The 10,000-nt window shown below is 43.2% G+C and overlaps 1 protein-coding gene across 1 annotated transcript in view; it reads left to right on the forward strand.

Moving 5' to 3' along the window:
* The window catches only part of ENH_00053880 (hypothetical protein, conserved), a gene marked incomplete at both ends in the record, with an annotated part of 10,164 nt that extends 2,172 nt beyond the window's left edge, over positions 1–7,992 (forward strand). Inside the window, 6 exons of the mRNA XM_013583773.1 lie at positions 4–146; positions 527–769; positions 1,261–2,447; positions 4,340–4,763; positions 6,960–7,391; positions 7,477–7,992. Coding sequence (XP_013439227.1) covers positions 4–146; positions 527–769; positions 1,261–2,447; positions 4,340–4,763; positions 6,960–7,391; positions 7,477–7,992 — 2,945 coding nt within the window. The remainder of the gene's footprint in view (positions 1–3; positions 147–526; positions 770–1,260; positions 2,448–4,339; positions 4,764–6,959; positions 7,392–7,476) is intronic.
* Positions 7,993–10,000: the final 2,008 nt, after the last annotated feature.

The following is a 10,000-nucleotide window of genomic DNA, read 5'->3' on the forward strand; positions in this document are numbered from 1 at the left end:
AAGACTTCACTTTTGAAAGTCCGTCGGACTTTGAAAAGTTTTTGAGAATTCAAAAAGAAGAAATTAAATCCGAAAAAGCCGAAAAAGAAAACGCGCAAACTCTCCTGCGGCTGCTGCAGGCCAAACAGGCCTCCAAAGACACAGAGGTCTGCTGCTGCTGCTGCTGCTGCTGCTGCTGCTGCTGCTGCTGCTGCTGCTGCTGCTGCTGCTGCTGCAGTGCTGCTGCTGCAATGCTATGCTGCTGCTGCTGCTGCAATGCAATGATGCTGCACTGCTGCTGCTGCTGCTGCTGCTGCTGCTCTAGTGCTGCTGCTGCAATGCTGCTGCTGCTGCTGCAATGCTGCAGTGCTGCTGCTGCTGCTGCTGCTGCTGCTGCTGCTGCTGCTGCTGCTGCTGCTGCTCCGAACTTGGAAGAGACTTGCACTGAATTAAAAGCCCAGTGGAATGTTTTGATTTAAAAGGAGAACAGAAGAAGTTTTTGTTTGAATGAAAAGCTTTGGAAGCTGCTGCTGCTTTTGCTGCTCAGCTGCAGCAGCTGCGGGAGGAGTGCGGGCGGCTGAAGGAGGAGCTGCAGCAGCAGCAGCAGCAGTGCGCTGCCTGCGCAGCAGCAGCAGCAAAGTTCGGCGCAGCAGCAGCAGCAGCAGCAGCAAAAGGGGACAGCAGCAGCAGACTCCAACAAGCCGAACTTATCAAAGAAAAACTCCAAACAGAAATCACCACAGAAAGAAAACTCAACGCCGCCTTGAGGGCCGACAAGACCGAGGCCCAAGTGAGTTTAGGGTTTAGGGTTTAGGGTTTAGGGTTTAGGGTTTAGGGTTTAGGGTTTGGGGGACGGGGGAGAGAGTTGCGGCAGACGTTAGAGTCAGCAAGCAGCCTCTACGGTTTCGTTTTAGGGTTTAGGGTTTGCAGTTGCGGCTGGCGTTAGCAGCGAGGAAACAGCAATTAGGGTTTAGGGTTTAGGGTTTAGGGTTTAGGGTTTGTTCTCGAGGGCAGCAAATGAAGCTGCAGCTCAGGTGTACAGACACCGCTGAAAATGAATTAAAATGATTTAAAATGATTTAAAATGGTTTGAAATGATCTAAAATAGTTTAGAATGATTTACAATGATTTAAAATGGTTTAAAATGATTTAAAATGATTTAAAATGATTTAAAATGGTTTAAAATGGTTTAAAATGATTTAATTGATTGATAAAATGATTTAAAATGGTTTAAAATGATTTAAATGATTAAAAATGGTTTGAAGTTTTGCTGCTTCTCAGCTGGAGCTGAGTCGGCTGCGGTGCGCGCGGCTGCTGGCGGAGGCGCAGCAGCAAAAGGGCAAAGAAGTGCTGCAGCAAAAGGAAAAGGAGCTGCTGCTGCTGCTGCAGCAGCAGCAGCAAATGGCCACGGAGCGGGCCCAGCTTGTGGGGAAAGTGCAGCAGCAAAGAGATCTGCTGCAGCGCTGCAGAAGTTATATTTTGTTTTTGGAAAAGATTATTAAAGACCTCAAGCGCCACATAGTCGCCCAAGCTGTCCATACACCCCAGCTCCCTGCAGCAGCAGCAGCAGCAGCAGCAGCAGCAGCAGCAGCAGCAGCGAAGGAGACGCGGCTCCCGCCCGCCCGCAGGCAGCACGCGAAGAAAACGCAGCAGCAGCGCAGCAGCAGCAAAACGGACAAAGCCAAGAGGGGCCCTCGATGGGGTGCAGACGCAGCAGCAGCAGCAGCAGCAGCAGCAGCAGATGCTCCTGCTGCTGCTGCTGCTGCTGCTGCTGCTGCTGACTGCAAGCCCCTGGCAGCTGTTGGCTACCGACTCACCCCTCTGCCCTTCAGCCCGTACGAAAGCAGATGCAGCAGCAGCAGGCACAGCAGCAGCAGCAGCAGCAGCAGCAGCAGCAGCAGCAGCAGCAGCAGCAGCAGCAGCAGCAAGGGCTGCTGGGAGGAGGAGGACAAAGGGTCTATAGAGCACCTGAAGCAGCTGATGCAGAAGGCAGCAGCAGAAATTCGGGCAACAACAGCAGCAGCAGAGAGACACAAAAAGCTGAAGCAAAAAGCAGCAGCAGCAGCAGCAGCAGCAGCAGCAAAAAGAGACAACAAAGCCAACTCTCCAAACCCTAGGGGGCCCCCCTTGCTGCTGCTGGACACTTCGCTGCCAGGGGCCCCCAGGGGCCCCCCGAGGGGCCCCCAGGGGGCCCCCTCGGGGGACCAGCCCCTTGGCCGCGCTGACAGCAGCAGCAGCAGCAGCAGCAGCAGCAGCAGGGGCGGCGGGCTGGGGCCTGAGGGTTTAGGGTTTGAGGGTTTGACGTTTGGAGTGGAAAGGGCTTTTGAATCTTTGCTGGAAGAAGAAGAAGAAATGCGAAGAGAAGAGAGGGGCAGCAGCAGCTGCTTCAGCAGCAGCAGCAGCAGCAGAGCAGCAGCAGCAGCAGCAGCAACAGCAGCAGACAAACTCGCTAGAGATATATCCATTCGGTTTCCTGCTGCTTTCAAGCGGCTGCAGAAGCACATTTATAAAGACAGAGGAGCCCCCCGCCTCAATTAAGTTAATTGCAAAACAAATAAATAAAACAAATAAATAAAACAAATAATAAAACAAAAAATAAAACAAATAAAACAAATAATAAAACAAATAAAACAAATAAATGAATTAATTGAATTTGCACCGTCGCCGCCGCTCGGAAGCTGGGGTGTACGTACACCCCGCTGCAGCAGCAGCAGCAGCAGCAGCAGCAGCAGCAGCAGCTGCTGCTGCTGCTGCTGCTGCTGCTGCTGCAAGTAGGAGCGGAATGAGAGAATTGGAAAGCATTAGTGAACAAAAATTAGAAAAGATCTGCGAAATAAAATAGTTGGAGAAAAAGCAATTTTAAAAAGTGTATTACTCGCCAGTGGGCTCCAGGCGAGGGTTTAGGGTTTAGGGTTTAGGGTTTAGGGTTTAGGGTTTAGGGTTTGGGAAATAGAGCAACGTCGGCAGATTCCAATAAAAGATAAAAAGAAAATTTGAAATTGTTTTTGAAATAAAAAATGCAAAGTTGAACTTTTTTGAATTTGAATTTGAAGATTGAATTCACTTTTGAATTTAAATTCAAATTTCCGAAAATGTTTTAATTCAAAGTCCCAATTAAATGAATTAAATGAATAGTTAAATGAAATAAATAATTAAATGAATTAAATGAATTAAATGAAGAATTAAATGAAATAAATGGATTAATTAAATGAATTAAATGAATTAAATGAATGAATTAAATAAATGAATTAAATGAATTAAATAAATTAAATAGATATTTGATTTTAATTTCGTAATTGAAGAACTGTGGGAGTTGAAGTTGTTGATTATTTATTTGAAGTTAAAATAATTCAACTTTGCATTAAAATGAAAACTTCAAATGTTTGAACAAAAGTGAAAAAAGGAAAACAAAAAAGAAAAAGAGAAAAGACAAATCCAAGAAAACCAAAAAAGAAAAAAGAAATAAAAAAGAAATAAAAAGGAAGTAGAAGAGAGGCAAAAAGAAACAAAAAGAAATTAAAATGAAACAAAAATAAGACAAAAATAAAACAAAAATAAAACAAAAATAAAACAAAAATAAAACAAAAATAAAACAAAAATAAAGCAAAAACGAAACAAAAAGACAAAAAGAAAGAAGTTGAGAATACTTCAATTTGCATTTAATTCAAATAATCCATCGAAGGCTTTAATTGCATTTATTTCAATTCAGAAATAACTTTAAAATGTTTCAATTATTAAATTATTTCAAATGTTTTAATTCGAAACTTTTCAAATTTAATTTTTTAAAAAAAGTTTAAATTAAAATTAAATGAAAGTTATTCGAACTGCAACTCAAGTTAAATTTGAAATCAAATTTGAAATCAAATTTGAAATTAAATTAAAATTAATTTGAAATTAAATTAAAATTAGATTAAAATTAAAATAAAATTAATTCAAACATTTAAAAGTTTGTTCCACTTGAATGAAATTGGATTAAAGTGGAAATAAAAAAGAAATAAATTAAAACAAAAAAGAAATAAAATAGAAATAAATTGAAATAAATATAATTAAATTGCATTAAAAGGGAAATAAAAAAGAAATAAATTGAAATAATTGAAAATTAATTGAAGTAAGTAGAAATAAATGGAAATAAATTCAAATAAAACAGAGATAAATAGATATAAATGGAAATAAATTGAAATAAAAAGAAATAAATAGAAATAAAAAGAAATAAAAGAAATAAAAAGAAATAAAAGAAATAAAAAGAAATAAAAGAAATAAAAGAAATAAATTGAAACAAAACAGAATTCCAACAAAAGATTCGGCGAAAAGACGCATTTGAAAAAAAAAGAGTCGGGCTGAAAAGCTGCCGTTTGGAGAGTCAGCTGCTGCTGCAGCAACTGCAGCAGCAGCAACTGCTGCAGCAGCAACTGCAGCTGCTGCAGCAGCAACTGCTGCAGCAGCAACTGCAGCTGCTGCAACTGCAGCTGCTGCAGCAGCAACTGCTGCAGCAGCAAGTGCAGCAGCAGCAAGTGCAGCAGCAGCAACTGCAGCTGCTGCAGCAGCAACTGCAGCAGCAGCAACTGCAGCTGCTGCAGCAGCAAGTGCAGCAGCAGCAACTGCAGCTGCTGCAGCAGCAACTGCAGCAGCAGCAACTGCAGCTGCTGCAGCAGCAACTGCAGCAGCAGCAACTGCAGCTGCTGCAGCAGCAACTGCTGCAGCAGCAACTGCAGCAGCAGCAACTGCAGCAGCAGCAGCAACTGCTGCTGCAGCAACTGCTGCAGCAGCAGCAAAAGGGCTTTGAAGTTGCCTTTCCTTGTTCAATTCTGCATTTATTTCAAATTAATTTAAATTAATTCAAACTAATTCAAAATAAATTAATTCAAATTAATTTAAATTAATTCAAATTAATTCAAACCAATCCAAATCAATTCAAACCAACTCAACTAACCAACCAAATTCAATTAAACCAATTAAATCAAATTAAACTAATTCAATTTAATTGATTTAACCACTTATTTATTTATTTATTTATTTATTTATTTATTTATTTATTTATTTATTTATTTATTTATTTATTTATTTATTTTTTAATTATTTGAAAGCTGCGCCACGTCGGCCAAAAACTGCTTCGCGTTTACGACGCTGCTGCCCCCCAGGAGTACAGACACCCCAGCGCCGCTCAGCTGCTGCAGCTCCCGCTCTTCCTGGTAAGTCGCGCCCCCAATTACAAACACCAAAATCTGCAACAAGTTGCAATTTAAAGCAATTTAAAGCAATTTAAACAAATAAAATAATTAAAATAATTAAAAATAATTAAAAATACTTAAAAATAATCAAAAAAGCAATTAAAAAGCTTTTGAAATAATTGAAAAGCAATTAAAAGCAGTTAAAAGCAATTAAAAGCAATTAAAAAGCAATTAAAAACGATTAAAAGCAATTAAAGCAATTAAAACAATTTAAATAATTAAAATAATTAAAAAACAATTAAAAATAATTAAAATGCAATTAAAAGCAATTTAAAAGCTGTTAAAATAATTGAAAAGCAATTAAAAGCAATTAAAAGCAATTAAAAACAGTTTAAAGCAATTAAAAGCAATTAAAAGCAATTAAGAATATATAAAAAGCAATTAAAACAATTAAAAACATTTAAAAAACAATTAAAAATAATTAAAATGCAATTAAAAGCTATTAAAAACAATTTAAAAAGAATTAAAAACAATTAAAGACAATTCAAAAACAATTAAAAACAATTTAGCAGCTGCAGCTAACTGACACGCTACGTGCTGACCCCTAAACCCTAAACCCTAAACCCTAAACCCCAAACCCTAAACCCTAAACCCTGAACCCTAATCCCTAAACACTAAACACTAAACCCTAAACCCCAAAGCCTAAACCCTAAACCCTAAACCCCAAACCCTAAACCCTAAACCCTAAACCCTAGCACTTGCCGTCTGCGGCCCTTCTCTGGGGGCTGCTGCTGCTGTGGGGTTTTTGTTGGGGCCCAAAACAGCATAAGTGCTTTCTTTGAGTTTTCCTGAAAAGAATTCAAAAAGAGAAAATGGAATTTAATTAATTTTAATTAATTCAAACTCTGCTGCTGCTGCTCCTGCTGCTGCTCAAATTCTGCTGCTGCTGCTGCTGCTGCTGCTCAAATTCTGCTGCTGCTGCTGCTGCTGCTGCTGCTCAAATTCTGCTGCTGCTGCTGCTGCTGCTCAAATTCTGCTGCTGCTGCTGCTGCTTAAGTTCTGCTGCTGCTGCTGCTGCTGCTGCTGCTGCTCAAATTCTGCTGCTGCTGCTGCTGCTGCTGACTTGCCTTTGATGAGGGACTCGACCACAGAACTCAAAAGGCTTTTGTGCTGTGTATAGACATTGGCCACTCCCTGCAGCAAAAGTGGAAAGCGAAAATAAATAAATTTAATTCCATTTGATGCAAATAAATAATTTAAAATGGCAAACAAATTAATTAATAATAATTAATAATAAACACCAAATGAAATAAATCAAAAAACAAAAAAAACCACAAAAAAGCTGCCAATACACCTCAGGACAGCAGCAGCAGCAGCAGCTGCTGCTGCTGCTGCTGCTAAAGCCACAGCAGCAGCAGCAGCAGCTGCTGCTGCTGCTGCTGCTAAAGCCACAGCAGCAGCAGCGCAGCAGCAAAGTATACTTCTGCAGCAACCAAAGACAACTAAATAAACGCCAAGCAACTGACAAGCACTTAAACAAACAACAAAACAAAATAAATAAAATAAATAAATAAATAAATAAATAATAAATAAATAAATAAATAAATAAATAAATAACACCTGAAGTCCCTTGGCGAGATTCTTGGCAACTTGCAGCAGCGACTTGTCTCTGAAGAGGTCTTCAGATCTGCTGCTTCTGCTGGAGTACTGCAGCAGCAGCAGCAGCAGCAGCAGCGAGTCCGCGGGGAGGCCAGCAGCAGCTAATTCTTCCCGCAATGCTGCTGTGCTCTCGCTGCCTTCGTACCTGAGCAGCAGCAGCAGCAGCAGCAGCAGCAGCAGCAGCAGCAGCGAAAAGAAGCCTTTCAGAAGAGGGGATTGAAGCAGCAGCAGCACCTAAGCAGCAGCAAAAAAGCAAGGGCAGAAGCTGCAGCTGCAAAGCAGCAGCAGCAAGTGCTGCAGCAGCAGCAAAACCGCAGCAGCAGCAAACCAGCAGCAAATAATGCAGCAGCAGCCAGCACAGTAGGAGCTGCAGCAGCAGCAAACACAGTAGCAGCTCCAGCAGCAGCAGCAGGCACAGAAGCAGCTATAGCAGCAGCAGCGGCAAGCACAGTAGCAGCTATAGCAGCAGCAGCAGCAGCAGCAACAGCAGCAGCAGCAACAGCAGCAGCAGCAGCAGCAGCAGCAGCAGCAAGAGCGCGGGCCCTGCCTGATGCAGTAGAGGAGGGCGAGTCTGAGTTTGTCCAAGTTGGTGTTTTGTTTGTTTTGGATTTGGCTGCAGACGGCGGCGAAGTGCTGCTGCTGCTGCTTGCTGCTGCTGCTGCTGCTGCAGGCCAGGCTTTGCTCCAACTCCGACAGCACCAGCAAATTCCTCTCCCGCACAATTCGAGACAACTCGCTTATCACCCCCACGTGCTTAAACACAGAACCTGCAGCAGCAGCAGCAGCAGCAGCAGCAGCAGCAGTAGGGGAGCAGCAGCAGCAGCAGTCGCAGGAGGGCAGCAGCAGCAGCAGCAGCAGCAGCAGCAGTAGTAACGCAGCAGCAGCAGCAGCAACAACAACCGTAAAACGGCAAAAGCAGCAGAAGCGGTGGAAGGACCGCAGCAGGAGCGGGAGGAAGACAGCAGCAGCAGCAGCAAGGCAGCAGCAGCAGCAAGACAGCAGCAGCAGCAGCAGCAGCAAGACAGCAGCAGCAAATCGCAGCAGCAGCAGCAGCAGCAAACCCACTGGAAAGGCGGCGACTCTCGGGGAGTTTCTCGACGAAGTCTTTGAGGGCCTCCAAGCTGGTCAAACTGCTGCTGGCCTTCGTCTGCAGCAAAACATGAAAGTTGAATTTTGCAAAAGTTGAAATAACTCCAACTTAATGAATTTAATTTATTTTTTGAATTAAATAAATTAAATAAATTAAATAAATTAAATTCATTAAATGAATTCGAAAGATCTTCCGAAATAGAAAAGAAAGCAACAGAAAAGAAACGGAAGCGAAAGCTGCACGAGAACGCCGCGCGGCAGCCCGGGCGGAAACTCCTCGAAAAAGGTCTTTTTGAGCTCTTTTTTCCGAAAAATTCTTCGGAAAAAAACCAAAATAAACAAAAAAAGAAAATAAAATAAACTGGGAGAACAAAAACTGCAAAAAAAGGAAAGTTTCCGGAGATCGGCGGAAGTTCCGGAAGTTGCACTGACAGCGCTTCGAAGATCCCAACTGAAATCCGTTCAACTTCTCCATTTTGATTCATTTAATTTGCATTTTGGAACATTTAAAAGCATTTAAAAGACTCCAAACGCAACTTAATTCAAATAATTCAAATAAAACTCTTTTAAACTCACTTTCTCCTGATATTCGTTCACGTGCTGCTTCACCGCCAGCCCCAGCTCGCCGAAGTTCGCCATGCAGTTCTGAGGTGTACGTACACCCCGGAGCAAACGAAGAAAGCAAAAGAAGAAATCAAAAGAAGAATTCATTTTAATAATCATTTTAATAATCATTTTAATAATCATTTCATTTTAAGAATCATTTCATTTTAATAATCATTTTAATAATCATTTTAATTCGGAGTTCAGTTGGGAAACATCATTTCAACTTGCAACTTAGTTCAAATAATGTTGGCAAAACAATTCGCCAAAAAATTCTTCATTAGCCATTTGGTCTTTTCATTTAATTCATTCTTCAACTAATTAACAAACTGGACAATTATTAATGGATTAATTGGCTAGTTAAAAGTACTTCAGGATGGCTAGCTAGCCAGCTAGCTAGCTAGCTAGCTAGCTAGCTAGCTAGCTAGCCCGCCTAGCTAGTAGTCGCGCCAACTACAAAGCTAGCTAGCCAGATAGCTAACTGGGCGACCCGCTAGTTAGCTAGCTAGCCGGCTAGCTAGCCAGCTAGCTAGCCGGCTAGCTAGCCAGCTAGCTATCCAGCCATCTAGCTAGCTAGCCACCCAGCTAGCTGTCCAGCTAGCCACCTGCCTAGCTATCCAGCTAGCTATCTCGCCGCCCACCTAGCTAGCTAGCTAGCTAGCTAGCTATCTCGCCATCCAACTAGCTAGCTATCCTGCCAGCTAGCCAGCTAGCCAGCTAGCTAGCCAGCTAGCTAGCCAGCTAGCCAGCTAGCTAGCCAGCTAGCTAGCTAGCTAGCTAGCTAGCCACCTTCACCTTGCGGTAGAAGAGGTCCTGGCGTTCGTCCAAAAGGACTTCTTTGAGGTCCGAAGGCGCCGTCGGCGATTTGCTCAAATCGATTCGGTTGAAGCGAATGCCCAGCAGCTCGTGGGCCATTGCCTGCAGCAGCAGCAGCAGCAGCAGCAGCAGCAGCAGCAGCAGCAGCAGCAGCAGCAGTAGCGGCGGCTCGCTAGCTGGCTCGCCAGCTCTCTAGCTAGCTGCTTAGCTCGCCAGCTCGCCATCGGGGGAGCTAGCTGGCTAGCTGGCTATATATTTGCTTAGCTAGCTAGCTGGCCAGCTAGCTAGCTAGCTAGCTAGCTAGCTAGTTAGCTAGCTGGCTAGCTAGTCATTGCTAGCTGTTGCTATCTAGGTAGCTAGCTATAGGGAGCAGCAAACAAACATTCCCAGGGAAGAAGAACAAGCGGCAAATGCATGTGGAAGAATAAACCTAAAAGAAACGCTGCTGCTGTTGCTGCTGCTGCTGCTGCTGCTGCTGCTGTTGCTGCTGCTGCTGCTGCTGCTGCTGCTGCTGCTGCCTACGGTGTATGTCCACTGGTTCAGCAGCGGAGTGACCGGATCCTCCCGACGGTCAAAGAGCAGCACAACGAAACGGCCAGGTGCTGTTGCTGCTGCTGCTGCTGCTGTTGCTGCTGCTGCTGCTGCTGCTGCAGAAGAGATAAAGGAAACACAAAGCAAGAAATAGT

Source organism: Eimeria necatrix, genomic scaffold, assembly GCF_000499385.1.
Source record: "Eimeria necatrix Houghton genomic scaffold, Enh_scaff439, whole genome shotgun sequence".
In the NCBI taxonomy this organism is placed as follows: Eukaryota; Apicomplexa; class Conoidasida; order Eucoccidiorida; family Eimeriidae; genus Eimeria; species Eimeria necatrix.